Here is a 19,962-nt window from a genome sequence, read left to right on the forward strand (position 1 = left end):
ACCAGCGTAGTGAGAGGTTATCATGTCCGCCTTTGACGCTGAAAGCCTGTGCTCCAATCCGGGCGAGAACATCAGAAATAATTATAAGTAGTGGTTTTCCCCTCCTAAAAACTCCTCCCCAAAGAGGTGTCGCACTGCGGCGCGCCGTTCGGACTAGGCTATATAAAGGAGGTCCCTTATCATTGAGCTCAAACTTGATTCGGACAGCACCCTGTTCCTTAGTGGAATGTCCATGGGCAAATTTGCATTTGCATTGCCACATCTAAATCTGAATCGATTTAGATGAAATTTCGATCACATATGTAAGGACGTCAAATGAAACTCCTCACGCATAATTTTATAAAGATCGGACCAAAATTGTAACTACTACAGCATCAAAATATCACTTCTGATGAAAGTTCTAAAGGAGCTATATCTAAATCTGAACCGATTTGTAAATAAAACCCCTTACGCTAAATTTTGTAAGGATAGGACCAAAATTGGGGCTTCTGCAGCCTCAGCAGGCCTTATCGCATGGGAATATATATGGGAACTATATCTAAATCTGAACCGTTTTTCATCAAATTTTGTACATACGCTTGGACGTTACACAAAACACCTTATGCTAAATTTTGTAAAGATATGATTAAAATTGTGGCTTCTGCAGCCAGAGCAGAATCGATTCCAATCGATTTTGATAAAATTTTGAACACATGTAAGGACGTCAAATGAAACACCTAACGCAAAATTTTGTAAAGATCGGACGAAAATTGTAGCCACTACAGCTTTAAAAGGCAACATCGGATAAATATCAACATCGGATAAAATTCTCCTTTTATGAGCTTAATACTCTATATCGGGAGATCGGTCTAAATGGCAGCTATACCCAAATATAGTCAGATTTGGATGATGTTCGACACAAAGGTGTAGAGGTCTATCAAAACGCACTGTTTCAAATGTCATCAAAATATGATGAACAAGTAAAAAGGCGTTAAGTTAGGCAGGGCCGAACTTTGGATAACCACTGCCTCGGGTATATGTGTAAACCACTTTTCGTCATAATCCGTTGAAAAATGCATAATTTATGCCCACATAGCAGCTTTATCGAAATATGGTACGATTTGGGTAAAATTCGACACGGATATTGATTGGTCTAATAAGTACATGGCACATTGTTCAATTTTGTAACGCAAAATATTGGTCTTTTTGGTAGCCATATCCATATATAGACCGATCTGAACCATAAACGACACAGATGTTGAAATGCCTAACATAAGTCACTGTATCAAATTTGAGCTAAATCGGATTATAAATTTGCCTTTTATGGGGCCAAGCCTTTAAATCGAGGGATCGGTCTATATGGCAGCTATATCCAAATCTGGACCGATTTCGGCAAAATTGTAGAGGGCTGTCGAGGGGCCCAACACAACTCACTGTCCAAAATTTTGGCGAAATCGGATATTAAATACAGCCTTTTATGGCCCCAAAACCTTAAATCGAGAGATCGGTGTATATGGCAGCTATATTCAAATCTGAACCGATCTCAGCCAAATTTAAGAAGAATGTTGAAGGGCCTAACACAACTCACTTTCCCAAATTTCGACGATATCGGACAATAAATGCGCCTTCTATGGGCCTAAAACCTTAAATCGAGAGATCGGCAGCTATATTGAAATCTGAACCGATCTGAGCCAAATTTAAGAAGAATGTTGAAGGGCCTAACTCAACTCACTGTCCCAAATTTCGGCGAAGTCGGACAATAAATGCGCCCAAGCCCTAAAATTGAGAGATCGGTCTATATGGCAGCTATATTCAAATCTGATCCGATCTGTGCTATATTGCGGAAGTATGTCGAATGGCTTAAATTAACTCTCTGTCCCAAATTTCGGTGACATCTGACAATAGATACGTCTTTTACGGGCTTAAAACCTTAAATCGAGAGATCGGTCTATATGGCAGCTATATCCAATTCTGAACCGATCTGCGCCAAATTGCAGAAAGATTTCGAAGAACATAACACAACTCACTGTCCCGAATTTCAGCAAAATCGGACAATAAATGTGCCTAAACCTGCTTATGGACAAACAAATAATCTGTGCAAAGTTTCAGCTCAATATATCTATTTTTAAACACTATAGCGCGATTTCAACAGACAGGCGGAGAGACTTATAGACGGATAGACATGGCTAGATCGTCCTAAAATTTTACGCTGATCAAGAATATATATAGTTTATAGGATCGGAAATGGATATTTCGATGTGTTGCACACGGAATGACAAAATAAATATATCCCCATCCTTCGGTGGTGGGTATAAAAATGCTCCTTTTATGGGTTCAATACCCTATATCGGGAGATCCGTCTATATGGCAGCTATATCTAAATATGCCCTGATCTGATCGATATTCAACAAAAAAGTGTACCAAAATGCACTGTTTCAAATGCTTCTTTTAGGGGCTCAATACTCTATATCGGAAGATCGGTTTATATGGCAGCTATTTCCAACTTTGGTCCTCGAATTCGGGTAATAATTTTATGGCCTCAATACCCTATATCGGGAGATCGGGCGGTCGTCTATAGGGCTGCTATATTCAAATATAGTCCGATCTGAACAGCACTTCACAGAAATTGGAAGGGGTCTACCAGAACTCACTGTGCCAAATTTCATCGAAATTGGATGAAAAATTACCAATTTATTGCCGTAAGACTTTGAATCTATAAATCGGTCTAGATCCGATTTTATAAGATCAGAAGTTCAGGTTTATATACAAAGAATACGAAATCATCAAAAAATTGTTTGGAAAATGTTTTTATACCCAAGATATCTGCGAAATTATAAATACCCAAAAAAGGTATTTATTGGGTATTTACCCAATAAATACCCAAGCGTTGGGTATTCACCCGCTAGAAACCCATCTCTACAAATGCGACCTGTATCCTGATCACAAAAATACATGTGGACTGACGGAAGGACAGACGGACATAGCTAAATCGAATCAGGAAGTGATTCTAAGCCGACGATTAGTATGCTTATCAATGGGTCTACCTCTTCTCCTTCTTAGCGTGGCAAACAAATGCACAACGTTGTAATGCCCTGTATCACAGTGGTGGTGTAGGGTATCACAATACTTGGACAATCATGCGAGTTTATGTATACATACAATACCATATTCCGTAGAAGATTTTATCAAGTTTGTGTTTTGTTACGCCAACCAAGTATTGAAGAATACTCACTCCAACTTTTGAGGGACAATCAGGGCTGATATGGGATATTGAGAATAATAAGTCAGTAAACGAAATGTATTTCGAACGACATGAGGAGGCGATAATTTCAACCGGCTGATTTACTACGTGAAAAATCGAGAAAGAAAAATAGCACGGAAAAATATTTTTTTTTAAGAAAATTAGAATAAAACAATAAGTGATTGCAAGTGAAATCCATGAAATTGAAGAGCGAATTTTGCCATCATTTTTGTTTTTTTTTTTGTTGAAATCAAAGTGAAATTGTGTTGAAAGCGCAAAGTCAACAAAATGTTGAATACATTTAGTTCAGTGACACCATTCTTGAAATTCAATCCCAAACGGGTAACCATCGATAATTTTGTATTTAAACTGCATTATCGCTGGACTTTTATAATTCTAATAGTGGCCACAATATTGGTTTGCTCTCGCCAATATATTGGAGAGCATATTAAGTGCATATCGGATAGTATACCTTCCAATGTGATCAATACTTATTGTTTCTTCACTCCAACATTTACTTTGGTATGTTGTTGTATGGTGCTGGTGGTGGCGATGGAATGCAACAACAATAATGTTTGATCTCATATTCTCCCTTAGGTAAGACATTTGAATAACACCGCCTTGGCATCGGGTGCCATATTTCAACCTGGCATTGGCCCCTATGAGACACAGGAGGAACCCATTAAACGTCATGCCTACTATCAATGGGTACCCTTTGTGCTCTTCGGTCAGGCTTTGTTCTTTTATATACCCCATGCTTTGTGGAAGTCATGGGAAGGTAAGTTGGAAGAAGGGTTAGTATTTTCTTTACTGCAACATGTTTTCAAAATTTCTCAAGTCTTTTACGTCAAAAACTCTGCGCACTATAACTTAATATTTTCCTTTGGAAATGGAATTATTTCTGCAGCTTTTCAACAGTTATTGAACAACTTTACCATAGAAAAAGTACGAATAATAAAGAATTGAAATTGATTGATTCAATCATTGTATTCAACACAGTTGCTGTTGTAGGCCAGTGTACGATACTGATTATAACGATAGTCTCACTCTTGATAGAACACTAGCTGGACGGGGCCCGCTCCTCTGCACCTTCTTTAACTCTCTAATATCTATTCAGGGTAGGGAAACTTCACCCCGAATGTGGATATCGTGATACTGTAGCCTATGTTCGCCTATGACGCTGAACGCCTGCTTTCGAATCCTGGCGGAACTTTGGACAAAATTTAAAGTGGTGGTTAACCGATCTTAATGCAGGCGACATTTGCGAGGTACCATACCATGCATGGTCATGTGAAAAATTCTCCCCAAAGAGGTGTCGCACTGCGGCACACCGTACGCACTCGGCTATAAAAAGGTCCCTTATCGTTGATAAACTCAACTTGAATCGGAAAGCACTCATTGATGTATGAAAAGTTTGCCCTGCACGGTTTCTAGGCAAATTTTTACTTTACTCCCAAATACTTATGATCCCCATATTACTGCATTGGTAAATATTTCGGGTTCAGGGGGTATTTCGGGGGTGGTCACTTGGCCATTTAAGTAAGATTCGTGCCCTACTTGCAGAAACATTTCGTATGAGACCCATAATGGCATGATTAGTAAATAAGTTGTGTTTAACTGTGAGGTGGGCACAGGGGTCTTTGTCCTGATAACGAATAAAAATGTCTCCAAAATCAATAAATTTCCACACCAAATAGCTTTTATATAATAGGGAGGTATTATGAGGTGGGGCGGCTCCCCAAACACATGGCTCCATATTGTCGTGATTGGTCTGTATATCCATTTGGAGGGTTTTGGGCGGTATCCGCTGCACCCTTCCCCAACAATAAAAACCCTGTTTTTCTTTGGTGACTGTTAGAATGCAAAAATTTTCGAATGAATCGCATTACCAATCTCTGAGATCTAATATTTTTGAAATTTGAGTAGTGAGAATTGCTTTTTAGGGGACACATTTCGTCTCAAATATGGATATCAAATTCGTATCCACTCCCAAATTCCTTTACTTTGAACCACCATATTGTTATGGTCGGTAAGTATGAACTGTTTGGAGGGTCTTTTGGGGCTGGGGCGGCCACCGGCACTTTGCCCTGAAAATAGATATCAAATTCGTTCTTTATTCCCAAATACCGTTGATTTGAGTTCCATATTGCTATAGTCGGACATAAAGTTCAGTGTAAGGGGCAATTTAGGGCGTACCCCCAAAATTGGATATCAAATTAGTTTTGTACTCTCAAATACCTTTCATTTGAGTCCCATATTGCCATAATGGGTCAATAAACCAATTCGACATGTTTTTAGGTGGAAAAGCGCCACCTAGACTTGAACGCAAATTTTAATGTCATATTCGTAATCTACTTCCAAATATCTTTCATATGAATCCTATGGTCGGCTGAGATGCCCATTTGGGGATATTTGGGAGGAATTCTGTTCAGCCGTTTTTGATTCTACGAAACAAACAAAAAAAAACCGAGTCCCATATAGTCATGATAGGTCATAAGCCTATTTAAGGCGTTTTTGGGAAATGGGGAGATCACCTCCCATTACTTGGACCTAATTTTTTATGCTATATTTGTAATCTACTACCGGATACTATTCATTTGAGTCCCATATTGAAAGGAACATCGAATATATATCTCTTTAGAGGAGTTTTGGGGTTGGGGCGGCCCGCTGGGTACTTGGTCTCCAATTCTTTTCTAGTCTACAATGTCTTTCATTTGATACCCATATTGTGCCTATCGGTTCACTTTTGGTTTTGGATGGCATTTTAGGGGTAGGGGCGAGGGACCGCCCCCATTCAATATCTAAAAATCTTATAGCCTTCGTTTCCTTCCAGACAAACTTACACAATCTGTGAAAATTTTAAGAAATTCTGTTCAGCCTACGAAACAAATAAAAAAACCGAGCCCCATATAGTCATGATAGGTCATATGCCTATTTAAGGCATTTTTGGGGGGTGGGGTGATCCCCTATACTTCGATCTGATTTTGTATGCCTGATTCGTAATCTACTCCCAAATACCTTTCATTTGACGCCCATATTAACATGAACGCTCAATATGTCTGTTTGGGGGAATTTTAGGCTTGGGGCCGCCCGATGGGTATTTTAATTCCAAATTTTAATACCATAGTCGTATTCTATTTTCCAATACCTTTCATTTGATACCCATTTTGTCCCGATCGGTCCGCTTTTGAATTTGGGTGGTGGTTTTTGGGTAAAGGGGGAGGGTCCGTCCCCCTTCCGAAATCAACAAATTATAAAGCTTGTTTCTCCTTCCTGTCCATATTCGCAATCTATTCCCGAATACCTTTCATGTGAGTCCCATATTGTCATGATCGTCAAATAAACCTATTTTAAGGGGTTTTGGAGCTGGGGCGGCCCATTCATTTGAGGCCCATATTGACATGAACGCCCTATATGTCTGTTTGGGGGAATTTTAGGTTTGGGGCGGCCCGATGGGTACTTAAACCCAAATTTTAAAACCATAGTCGTATTCTATTTTCAAATACCTTTCATTTGATACCCATTTTGTCCCGATCGGTCCACTTTTGATTTTGGGTGGTGGTTTTTGGGCAAAGGGGGAGGGTCCGCCTCGTTCCGAAATCAACGAATTATAAAGCTTGTTTCTCCTTCCTGTCCGTATTCACAATCTATTCCCGAATACCTGTTGTGAGTCCCTTATTATAATGAGCGTCAAATAAACCTATTTTAAGGGGTTTCGGGGCTGGGGCGGCCCCCAGGTACTTGCACCCAACTTTTATTATGAACTTCGTACTCTACTCGTGAATACCTTTCATTTGAATCCTATATTGTCTCGATCGGTCCACTTTTATTTTTGGGTAGTACTTTTGGGGTAAGGGGGAGGGTCCGTCCGTAAAAGCAACAGCTGATAACTGACAGAAGAAAGAATGCAATTACAGAGTCAAAAGCTGTGAAAAAATTTGTCAACGCCTACTATATGAAAAATCCGCAATTACTTTTTGGGCAACCCTATCATTCCATTTTTTTTAAGGTTTGAGGGAGTGGAATGAACTTTGGAATCAATCGAAGCATAAATCATGCTTATATTTCTTCATAATGATTCATTTGTGACGCTATGCGTTTTCATCATAATACAGTAACTCTTCTGTTCTTTAATGAAATTAAATGAAATTTTAAAAATTCGTTGCACTAAAGAAAGCTTTCCTAAACCCTTGTCAACCTTTTACAGCTTCACAAATCACGCTTAAATATTTCTTTCTAGGTGGTCGCATTAAAGTCCTGGTTTTTGGACTTCGCATGGTTGGTCTCACCAAATATCTAAAAGATAAAAGTCTAAAAGTAGGCCGACTCGAAATCCCATCACTGGAAGAAACCGATTCACGTGTCAAAGACATACGTCGCACCATGATCGATCGCATGCGTTTGAATCAATCGTGGGGTGCACATTTGGTCTTTGCGGAGATTCTCAATTTATTGAATTTGATTTTACAAATCTATTGGACGAATGCATTCTTGGGTGGCGCCTTCTTGTCTCTGGGTCCCAAGGTGTGGCGTGAGCGTTGGGATAACGATATGGATGCCCTGGATGTGGTTTTCCCCAAGGTCACCAAGTGTCATTTCCACAAATATGGTGCTGGTGGTTCGCTGCAGATGCATGACACCCTATGCGTTATGGCCTTGAACATTATCAATGAGAAGATTTACACGATTTTGTGGTTTTGGTATTTGTTTGTGTTGATTGCATCAGTATTGGGTCTAATTTGGAGAGCTTTCACATTGATGTTCTATAAAAGGTAAGTGGTGTGTGCAAGTATTCTAAGTTATAGCGATAAAATTAACCCATTAACTTCGGACTTTGGACTCCCTTGTTAGATTTTGATGAAATTTCATATACCAGCCATTATACCCTATGATAAGTTTGTGCAGTTGTTTGCAAAGCTAAGAAGGAGAAGAGCTAGACCCATTGTTAAGTATACCGATCGGCTTAGAATCACTTCCTGATTTAATTAAGCTGTGTCCGTCTGTCTGTCCATGTATTCTTGTGATCAGGGTACAGGTTGCATTTATACTCCGATTATAACGAAATTTTGCACATGTCACTTTTTAGGCCCAAGGACGAACGTTATTGATTTTTTATGTCTATTCGTAGTCTACTCCCGAATAGCTTTCATTCGAGTCCTATAGGGTTGCCCAAAAAGTAATTGCGGATTTTTTAAAAGAAAGTAAATGCATTTTTAATAAAACTTAGAATGGACTTTTTTTTTCTAAAGCAAGCTAAAAGTAACAGCTGATAACTGACAGAAGAAAGAATGCAATTACAGAGTCACAAGCTGTGAAAAAATTTGTCCACGCCGACTATATGAAAAATCCGCAATTACTTTTTGGGCAACCCAATATCTATTTGGAGCAGTTTTCGGGCTTGGGCTACCCCTTGGATACTTGAAACCAAGTTTTTAGACCACATTCGCTTTGTACTCTCCAATATCTTTCATTTGATACCCATGTTGTCCCTATCGGTCAACTTTTGATTTTGGGTGGTGTTTTTGTGGTAACAGGGGAGGATTCGCCCCCTTTGAACATCAACAAATCACTTCCTGATTCGATTTAGCTGTGTCCGTCTGTCTGCCCATATATTCTTGTGATCAAGTTACAAGTCGCATTTATACTCCGATTACCATGAAATTTTGCATATGTGACTTTTTTGGCCCCAGGACGAACGCTATTGATTTTGGAAAAAATCGATTCAGATTTAGATATAGCTCCCATATATATCTTTCATCCCATATGGAATTTTCGGGCTGTAATAGCCACAATTTTGGTCCGATCTTTACAAAATTTAGCATGAGTTGTTTTATTTGGCGTCTACATATGTGTGCAAAATTTTACGAAAATCGGTTCTGATTTAGATATAGCTCCCATATATATTTTTCATCCGATATGGCCTTTTAAGGCTGTAGAAGCCACAATTTTGGTGCGATCTTTACAAAATTTAGCGTGAGGTGTTTTATTTGGCGTGCTAATATGTGTGCAAAATTTTATGAAAATCGGTTCTGCTTTAGATATAGCTCCCATATATATCTTTCATCCGATATCGCGTTTTAAAGCTGTAGAAGCCACAATTTTGGTCCGATCTTTACTCAATTTAGCGAGAGGTGTTTTATTGGGCGTCCTAATATGTGTGCAAAATTACATGAAAATCGATTCAGATTTAGATATAGTTCCCATATATATCTTTCATCCGATATGGCCTTTTAAGGCTATAGAAGCCACAATTTTGATCCAATCTTTACAAAATTTTTCGTCTACACATGTGTGCAAAATTACATGAAAATCGATTCAGATTTAGATATAGCTCCCATATATATCCTTCATCCGATATGGCCTTTTAAGCCTATAGAAGCCACAATTTTGGTCCGATCTTTACAAAATTTAGCGTAAGGTGTTTTATGTGGCGTCCCAATACATGCGCAAATTTGCTATAGGTTAGGTTAGGTTGAAAAGAAGGTGCAGATATTAATCCGCCTCATGCCCCTATGGACATACACCTAAGCCAGTAATCGGCTTGTTGTGCGCTCTAAAAACTGTAAACTTACCTCTAAAAAGAAAATTTTAAGTTAGGAATTCCGTTCCGCCTCACACTTAATCTGTATATCCGACCCATTGCCATACAGATTAAGTGTGAGGCAGCCACTGCGGCTATGAGACTTAAGGCGATGGGAGAACGGATTGAGGATGGGAGCAGCTCATACCATCGCGGTATAATCGAGGCGACGATAGGAAACCTGGAAGGAAGGGGAGAGGTTTCCGATCGGATATATGAGTTGAACCTTGAGGTCGGGAGCAAGGCACTGCTGCCATCGGCACAGTCTTGGATTGACAGAACACTAGTATTGCCATCTGGAAGATCATGTTACACGGATGGATCACAGCTAGAGGACAGGGTGGGTGGTCTACATTGAAAACCCAGGGACTGAGATCTGTTTTGGACTGCCTAATCCTAATATAGTCCTATAGGTGGAGATCCGGACGATAACGGAATGCTTGAGGTGTGGTGCTAACGCGAGGAAGTCGAGTGTGAACATCTTTACGGACAGTAAAATTGCCATAAGGCCAATACCAAGTAGGACGATATGGTCACGAACAGTCTTGCAGTGTATGAAGGAGATTAACGCCTTCTCTGAGGATGAGAAAATCCGCATCGTTTGGGTGCCGGGCCATAGCGGAGTAACTGGGAGTGAGAAAGCAAACGATTTTACGGAGAAGGCCAGAGGAATGCCGTCAATAAACTTGATTTCGGGTCGACGCAGCCCAGTTAAGGGCGTGGGCAATGAATGCGCATGCAACCCTGCGGAACAGCGAAACGGTCGGCGAAAATCCTATGGGGAATCCAGATCGTGAGAAGACGAGGCGACTACTGAAAGGAAGTAAGAAGGAGTTCAGCATAGCTATTGATGATTTGGTCATATATTATGCGGTTCTCACGAAACTTATGACCTCCGGCTCTGCTGGTCATGGTGAATTGCAAGGAAATCGGTTCAGATTTAGATATAGCCCCCATATATGTATCACCTAATTTTTGCTCATATAATAGCTCATAGCTCTAAATTTGAATCAGATTGTTTTTTAACACATTTGAAAACCTCTGCGGAAGTCCATCAAAATCGGTTCCAATTTAGATTTAGCTCCCAATTTCTTTAATAAGCTATCTGCAGGGTGTTATATAGGCGGCGCCGCCCGACTTTAGCCCGTTCTTACTTCATTTTACATAAAAACATGTAAAAGTGTGTTAAGTTCGGTCGAGTCAAACCTTCGGAACCCACCATCATGGATTCTGCTAAAATATGGGAGCTATATCTGGTTATAGACTGAATTGAACCGTACTTGGCGCAGTTATTATGAGTCATAACAGAACACTATATGCAAAATTTCAGCAAAATCGGATAAAAATCGCGGCTTGTAAGGGCTTAAGAAGTCAAATCAGGAGATCGGTTTAAATGGGGGCTATATCAAGTTCTCGACCGATGTGAACCGTACTTAGTTGAAAGTCGTAACAGAGCACGGCATACAAAATTTCAGCCAAATCGGACAAAAATTGCGGCTTCCAGGTGCTCAAGAAGTTAAATCGGGTTGATATGGGAGCTATATCAGGTTATACAAAGATTTGGACTGTACTTAGCACAGTCGTTAGAAGCCATAAAATAACACTATGTGCGTGAGTTTCAGCCAAAATGGATGAAAATTGAGGATTCTAGTGGCTCAAGAAGTCAATTCGGGAGATCGGTTTTTATGGGAGCTATATAAGGTTATATACCGATTTAGACCGTACTTGGCACAGTGGTTGCAAGTCATAACGGAACACTATGTGCAAAATTTCAGCCAAATCGGACAAAATTGCGGCTTGTAAGGGCTCAAGAAATCAAATCGGGAGATCGGTTAATATGGGAGCTTTATTCAAATCTAAACCGATATGGCCCATTTGCAATATCTGTGCAAAATTTCAAGAGGCTAGTTCTACGCGTTCGACCGCCATCGTGATTTCGGCAGACGGACGAAAATCGAAACGATCAAGTATTGGGTTACCCAAAAAGTAATTGCGGATTTTTCATATAGTCGTCGTTGACAAATTTTTTCACAGCTTGTGACTGTAATTGCATTCTTTCTTCTGTCAGTTATCAGCTGTTACTTTAAGCTTGCTTTAGAAAAAAAAAGTATATTTGATTAAAGTTCATTCTAAGTATTATTAAAAATGCATTTACTTTCTTTTAAAAAATCCGCAATTACTTTTTGGGCAACCCAATATATATACCTTATGGGGTCCTAGATCAATATTTCGAGGTGTTGAAAACGCAATGACTAGATCCTATGGTGGTAGGTATAAAAGTCCTTCTAGTCCCATTGTAGTTGTGGACTTTTGCCCGGCGGACAAGGCCTTGTTAAGTCAGCTAGAATGAGAAATCCTCCTTTTCATTGAGCTCAAAACAGCGTCAAACAACAATTCAAGTGAAGTCATCCCCATTTGTTCTAAGTGGTATATTCTCTTCTATTTGTAATTTGACGTAGATTTAGAGTGAAATTGCAAAAACAGTTTTCTTATCCCTGTCCCTACTTTGGACAGTGATATAAACAAATATTTATTTAACTTATTCCGACACAAAATTTATGCAGCCAGCTTTTATTTGTTTAGTCCACAATAAACACCAACCAGTCTTATCACCAAATGACGTCATGAAACAATTTTCACGTGAAAGATTTTTGGAAATACAATATTTGAAATCAACTTCAAAATCATAGTAATGTTATTTTTTAAGAAATAACATTAAATAAATGTAGTAAATTTTAAATATTAAATATTCAAAATAAAACTATTTATAAAAGTGAATAGTATTTTAATAAAATTAAAAATTAAGAAAAAAGATAAATAAAAATTTAAAGCCTAAAATTTTTAATTAAATTTAAAAAAAAAACAATTTACAATATACAAATTTATAAATGAATTACAATATACATATTTATATATACTATATCCTACACCATTTAAAGTGGGCATACTAAGTATGTCATTCCGTTTGTAACACCTCGAAATATTCGTCTAAGACCCTATTAAGTACATATATTCTTAATCGTCATGAAAGTCGATCTAGACATGTCCGTCCGTCCGTCCGTCTGTCGAAAGCATGCAAACCTTCGAAGGTGCAAAGCTAGGCGCCTGAAATTTTGTATGGATGCTTCTCATTCAGTCAGTTGGGATTGTAAATGGGCCAAATCGGTCCACGTTTAGGTATAGCTCCCATATAAACTGATCTCCCGTATATACTTTTTGAGCCTATAGAGGGCGCAATTTTATAATTTAAGCTATATAATTTTTTGATATCGGGAGGGGGCGGACCCTCACCCTCACGCCAAAAGTACTACCCAAAAATAAAAGTGGACCGATCGGGACAATATGGGATTCAAATGAAAATTATTTAAGAGTAGAGTAAGAATATCATCAAAAAAGTTGAGTCCAAGTACTTATGGGGGCCGCCCAGCCTCAAAACCCCTTAAAATAGGTTTATTTGACGATCATGACAATATGGGACTCACATGAAAGGTATTCGGGAGTAGATAACAATGGTCAGGAAGTAGGAATAGGCTATACAATTTATTGATAACGGAAGGGGGCGGACCCTCCACCGTTACCCTAAAAACACCACCCAAAATCAAAAAGTGGAACGATTAGAACAATATGGGTTTCAAATGAAAAGTATGCGGGAGTAAATAATGAATCTGGCATACAAATTCATGTCGAAGTATAGGGCGTCAAATTGTTCCGTATAGACGGAAAAACGGCAGAACCGATTTGCTCGAAATTTTCTCTTATTGTATACGTTAGTCTAAGAAGAAAACATAGGCTATATAATTTTTCGGTATCGGAAGGGGGGACGGACCCTCCCCCTCATGCCAAAAACACCACCCGAAATCAAAAGGTGACCGATTTGAGTCTAAGTACCCATCGGGCCACCCCAACCCCAAAACTCCCCCAAACAGACATATTGGACGTTCATTTCAATATGGAACTCAAACGAAAGGTATTCGGGAGTAGATTTCGAATCTGGCATACAAAATCAGATCGAAGTATAGGGGGTAACACCACCCCTTAAAAACGCCATTAGAATCATTATGACTATGTGATACTTGGCTGAATCGATTTTCGTAAAATGTTCATAGATTGTGTACGTTTGTCTGGAAGGAAAAATAGGCTATATAGTTTATAGATATAGGGTGGATACCTCAACTTACCCAAAAAACGTCTCCCATATCCGAAAGTGGTCCGATGGGCACAATAAGGGTATCACATAGAAGGTATTGGGGACCAGAAAACGAATATGGTATTAAAATTTTGGGTCCAAGTACACAGCGGGCACCCCCCCCCCCCCCCCCCCCAAACCCCAAAACTCCTCTAAACATATATATTCGAAGTTCATGTCAATATGGGACTCAAACGAAAAGTATTAGGCAGTGGATTCCAAATATGGCATACCCCCAAATACCCCCAAAATGGGCATATTAGCCGACCATGGCTATATGAGACTCGAATGAAAGGTATTAGAGAGTAGATTACGAATATGACATCAAGTTCAAGTCTAGGTGGCGCTTCAAGTCTAGGTGGCGCTTTTCCTCCTTAAGATACGTCAAATGGGTTATTTTACCTATTATGACAATATGGGACTCAAATGAAAGGTATTTGAGAGTAGAAAACGAATTTGATATCCAATTTTGAAGCCAAGTATTTTGGGATACGCCCTAAAGCGCCCACTAAACTGAACTTGATTTCCGTTGAGAATAAAAAACGAATTTGATATCTGTTTTCAGTGCAAAATGCCGGTGGCCGCCCCAACCCCAAAACACCCTCCAAACGATTCATATTTACCGGCCATGGCAATATGGGGCTCAAATTAAAGGGATTTGGAAATGCAGCACGAATTTGATATCCATATTTGAGTCGAAATGGCTGAAGTGCCATCCCTCCCCTAATGAGAACATTACCCTAAGGAAGAACATTACCACCAGGAATCGAGAAGGGGCAAATTCTCACACATCAATGAGTGCTTTCCGATTCAAGTTTAAACTCAATGATGAGGGATTTTTTTTTATAGCCGAGTACGAACGGCAACCCGCAGTGCGACACCATTTTGGGGAACATTTTTTAAATTACCATGCATGGCATTGTGCCTCGCAAATGTCTCCAACATTAAGAGGGCATAAACACCGCTTTGCCCGATGTTCTCGCCAAGATTCGAACGCGTTCATCGTCATAGGCTACAATGGCACGAATTCGATATCCGCATTCAGGGCGAAGTGTCCCCACCCTAAAAATATAGTAGAGAGTTGTAGAAGGCGCAGCGGAGCGGGCCCGGTTCGGCTTGTAATGCAATAAAATGCTTATTTGTTAACCAATTCTCTGGAAATTTGATTGAAAGGATTTTCTCTTGACTGTCGACATTAATGGTGAATTTCATAGAAATCGGTTCATATTTGGATATAGCTGTCATATATGTATATCGGCCGATTTTCACTTCCAGAGCCACTGCAAATGCATTTCATGACCAATCTTGCCAAAATTTTTTACTACTCTGAGAACATCCATCGAGGTCCATCAAAAATTAGTTCAGAATTAGATGTAGCTCCCAATTTGTACCTATAGGGTAGGTAGGTGTAGGGTATTATAAAGTCGGCACCGTCCGCATTTTGCTTTTCCTGACTGAATTTTTTAATTAAAATAGATTGAAAGCTGTAAGCTATATTTTAATGAATTCGAGTTGACTTTGTTTAATCCTTGTTTTTGTTTTTATTTCAGCTTACGATTCACCCGCTTTTCATTATACTGGGCCAAACCTGGAAAAATGGATGAAAATCAACTGTCAGCCGTTGTGAAAAAATGCAATTTCTCCAATTGGATGTTTTTGTTTTTCTTGAGAAGTAATCTTTCGGAGTTCCTCTTCAAGAAAGTAATTTTCCATTTGGCAAGTGAATTTCCCGATGAGCAACGCGAAAATACTTCCAATGCTGCCATAGATCCATCGGCTATGCGAACGATGCGCATAGATGAAGTCGACAGACCTTTACTGACAACAAAGCCAAGTGGCAGTAAATCAGACTAAGTGCCAGCCACTCCAAGATAGAGAGCTACAAAAAAGCAGCAACCATGAATTTTCCCATGGGAAGTTTTTTTTTTTTGTTTTTATTAAGTTAACCTATATTTTTTATAATTAAGAAAAAAAATTGTTTAGTTTAAGTATTATTATTGTTAGTATTTTATTTCCATTTTTTTTAACCGCCTTAAACCAAAAATAAATGTATGAATTATTTTTCAATTTCGTTTAGCATTGCATCATAATTACATTTTGATTATGAAAGAATTAGAAGTGATTAGATATTTAAAACTTCAACTAAAGATTAAGGTAAGACAGAGTGAAACAAAGCTTTATTTGTTGTTTTCGTAGTATTACCTCAAAATACTTAAAAAAATGACATTATAATTTGCTGACTTGAAAATTGCTGACAATGTTTTTAAAGAAATAAATGTCAGCCTTCAAAACTAGTCTCAAAGTAGGGGAGTGTCTTAAAATGATTTGCCCAATTTTCGCTAACAAGCTTAGTTATGATTTTTGTTTGCTTCATGTTTTTGCAGAAGAGAGTATAAATTTGAATATAATAGCTAACCTTATTTCAAACCAACACTTTGTAATATTAGTGCAAAAAAACTTTAATTTGCCAAAACAAATTGGCTAGAGTGTTAAGAAATGAGGTAAGTGTCTAGAGGACATAGGTAGCGCAGTTTATGAGCATGTTGCTTATACTGCGCCATTTACACCTGGACACCGCGACATTACAGGTGTAACCAACACATCGGGAAAACGAGAAAAGGTTGGATAGAAGTAAACCCATAAACAACCTATTCATTCTGTTGTTAACTCACTATAATTCAAGTCTATCGTTTACTCATTTTTATATACACCACTGAAGGACGACGAAGTATATTTAATTTGTCATTCCGTTTGCAATACATCGAATCCATTCATTTCCGACCCTATAAAGTATATACGAGGCATTCTATGGAAAAAAAAAACAAATTTTGTATACCCACCACCATAAGATGGGCGTATAGTAATCTTGTCATTTCGTTTGTAACACCTCGAAATATTGATCTAAGACTCCATAAAGTATATATATTCATGATCGTCTCGACATTCTGAGTCGAACTAGCAAGATCCGTCCGTCCGTCTATCGAAATCACGGCAGCGGTCGACCGCGTAGAGCTAGCCTCTTGAAAGTTAGCACAGATAAAGAGACGGGTTTCTACCGGGTAAATACCCAACGCTTCGGTATTTATTGGGTAAATAAAAGATTCATCTATTACCCGACTTCGATAAAATTTGGCACAGTGTATTCTGGTAAATCTCTACCCATTCCTGTCAAATGTGGTCGAGATCTTACCGTATTTGGATATAGCTGCCATATGGACCGATCTTCCGATATAGAGTATTGAGCCCATAAAAGGAGCATTTTTCATCAGATTTGGATGAAATTTGAAACAGTGCGTTTTGGTACCCGTCTAAACCTTTTTGTTGAATGTCGTCTAGATCGGACCATATTTGGATATAGTTGCCATATAGACCAATCTTCCTATATAGAATATTGAGCCCTTAAAAGAAGCATATTTCATCCGATTTAGATGAAACCTATCCAGAATTACCGTGTTGATTTTACAATTGCAATGCATCAGCTTATAAAATATTTTCTTTTAAAAAATCCGCAATTACTTTTTGGGCAACCCAATAGTTTTTAATGGTTGATTGATGGATAAAATAGTTTGTTTAGTTTGTTTGCTATTTATCTTTAACGGATGAACCTGGGGCTCTATTCAAATATGGTCATATCTGCACAACATTTGCAAATAATAATCTTCCAAATCTTACTGCTGCGGATTTCGTAGCAATAAGGTGAGAAATTCGACTTTTATGTACTCAGTACCTAAAAGTCAACACAAAGTGTAAAAGTCTATCAAAACTCACTGCTTCAAAACTCATCATAATCGGATGATAAAATGCTCCTTTTGTGGGCTCAATACTCTATATCGGGAGTTCGGTCTACATGGTAGCTATGATCCGATCTGGACAATATTCAACAAAAGTTCATCCAAATCGGATGAAAAATGCTCCTTTTATGGGCTCAATACATTATATCGGGAGATCGGTCTATATGGCAGCTATATCCAAATATGGTACGATCTAAACGACATTCAACAAAAAGGTGTAAAGACGTACCAAAGCTCATTGTATCAAATTGCCAAATTTCATAGGATTCGGGTAATAAATGGATCTTTTATGGCCTCAATACCCTATATCGGGAGAACGGGCGGTCGGTCTATAGGGCAGCTATATCCAAATACAGTCCGAACCGGACCACACTTCACAGAAATGGGTAGGGGTCTACCAGAACTCACTGTGCCAAATTTCATCGAAATCGGATGAAAAATTACCGATTTTTTTGGCTCCAGACTTTGAGGCTTGAAATCGGTCTATATAGCGGCTATATAAAACTAATATCCGATTTTACGAGATCAGAAGATCAGGTTTACATACATAGAATACGAAATCATCAAAAATTGTTTAGAACATGTTTTTATACCAAATATATTTGCAAAATTGTAAATACACAGTTTTTGGTTTTAAATGGGTATTTACCCATACCCGGGTATTAACCCAAGTTAAATACCCTGGTATACCGGGCAAATACCTTTTGGGTATTTAGCCATCGCCCATCTCTACACTGATTCTTTATATTGATGTAGGTCGTTGAGGATTTCAAATGTGCCATATCGGTTCAGATTTGGTTATTGTCAAAGCGGTTCAGATTTAGATTAGCTCCCATATAAACAGATATCCCGGTTTGATTTTTCTTGAGTCCCTGGAAGCCTCAATTTTCATCCGATTTGGCTGAAATTTTGCATATAGTGTTCTGTTATCACTTTCCACAACTGTGCCAAATACGGTCCAAATCGGTCTAAAACATGATATAGCTCCCTTATAAACCGATTTGACTTTCTGATCCTCTGGAAGCCTCAATTTTTGTCCGATTTGGCTGAAATTTTGCACATAGTGCTATGTTAGGACTTTCAACAACTGTGCAAGTACGGTCTGAATCGGTCTATAACCTGATATAGCTCCCATGTTTTAGCAAAATCCATGGTGGTGGGTTTCCAAGATTCGGCCCGGCCGAACTTTTACGCTTTCACATGATATCGTTTTAAATTTGTTTCTTTTGTAAATTTATTTGTATACCCTACAACACCACCGTGGTACATGGTTTTATAACTTAGTGCATTTATTTGTAACACCCAAAAGGAAGAGACCCATTGATAAGTATACCGATCGCCACAGAATCACTTTCTGATTCGATATAGCTATGTTCGTTTGTCTGTCCGTCCGTCTGTCCATATTAATTTATGTACAAAGTACAGGTCGCAGTTTTCATCCGATAGTTTTAAAATTTGGTAAAAGCATGTTTTTATACCCTCCACCATAGGATGGCGGTATACTAAATTCGTCATTCTGTTTGTAACTCCTCGAAATATTCGTCTAAGACCCCATAAAGTATATATAATCTTGATCGTCATGACATTTTAAGTCGAACTAGCCATGTCCGTCCGTCTGTCTGTCAAAAGCACGCTAACTTTCGACGGAGTAAAGCTAGCCGCTTGAAATTTTGCACAAATACTTCTTATAAGTGTAGGTCGGTTGGGATTGTAAATGGGCTATATCGGTCCATATTTTGATATAGCTGCAATATAAACCGATCTGGGATCTTGACTTCTTGCCACTAGAGGGCACAATTCTTATGCCATTTGGCTGAAATTTTACATGATGTGTTTTATTATGACTTCCAACAACTGTGTTGAGTATGGTTGAAATCGGTCCATAACCTGATATAGCTGTCATATAAACCTATCTGGGGTCTTAACTTCTTGAGCCGCTAGAGGGCACAATTATTATCCGATTTGCTGAAATTTTGCACGAGGTATTTTTTTATGACTTCCAACATCTGTGTTGAGTATGGTTCGAATCGGTTCATAAGCTGATGTAGCTGCCATATAATCCGACCTGGGGTCTTGATTTCTTGAGCCTCTACAGGGAGAAATTCTTATCCGATTTGGCTGAAATTTTGCACGACGCGTTTTGTTATGACTTTCAACAACTGTGTTAAAAATAGTTCAAACCGGT

General features: G+C 38.7%; 1 protein-coding gene across 1 annotated transcript; it reads left to right on the forward strand.

The window, feature by feature from the left end:
• The first annotated feature begins 3,285 nt into the window (after positions 1–3,285).
• On the forward strand, positions 3,286–16,053 carry LOC106087014 (innexin inx7). The gene is made up of 4 exons (XM_013251886.2): positions 3,286–3,742; positions 3,818–3,998; positions 7,461–7,992; positions 15,537–16,053. The coding sequence occupies exons 1-4, from the start codon at positions 3,509–3,511 to the stop codon at positions 15,838–15,840; spliced, it is 1,251 nt and encodes a 416-aa protein (XP_013107340.2). The 5' UTR covers positions 3,286–3,508; the 3' UTR covers positions 15,841–16,053.
• The last annotated feature ends 3,909 nt before the right edge of the window (positions 16,054–19,962 follow it).

The sequence above is a fragment of the Stomoxys calcitrans genome, chromosome 4, assembly GCF_963082655.1.
Source record: "Stomoxys calcitrans chromosome 4, idStoCalc2.1, whole genome shotgun sequence".
Taxonomy (NCBI): Eukaryota; Metazoa; Arthropoda; class Insecta; order Diptera; family Muscidae; genus Stomoxys; species Stomoxys calcitrans.

Bases quoted from the DNA above. Each gene is read 5' to 3' on its own strand.
- LOC106087014 (XM_013251886.2), top strand. From the start codon at position 3,509: ATGTTGAATACATTTAGTTCAGTGACACCATTCTTGAAATTCAATCCC. The intron at 3,999-7,460 runs GTAAGTTGGAAG...ATTTCTTTCTAG, and splicing joins TTTGTGGAAGTCATGGGAAG to GTGGTCGCATTAAAGTCCTG. The intron at 7,993-15,536 runs GTAAGTGGTGTG...TTTTTATTTCAG, and splicing joins ACATTGATGTTCTATAAAAG to CTTACGATTCACCCGCTTTT.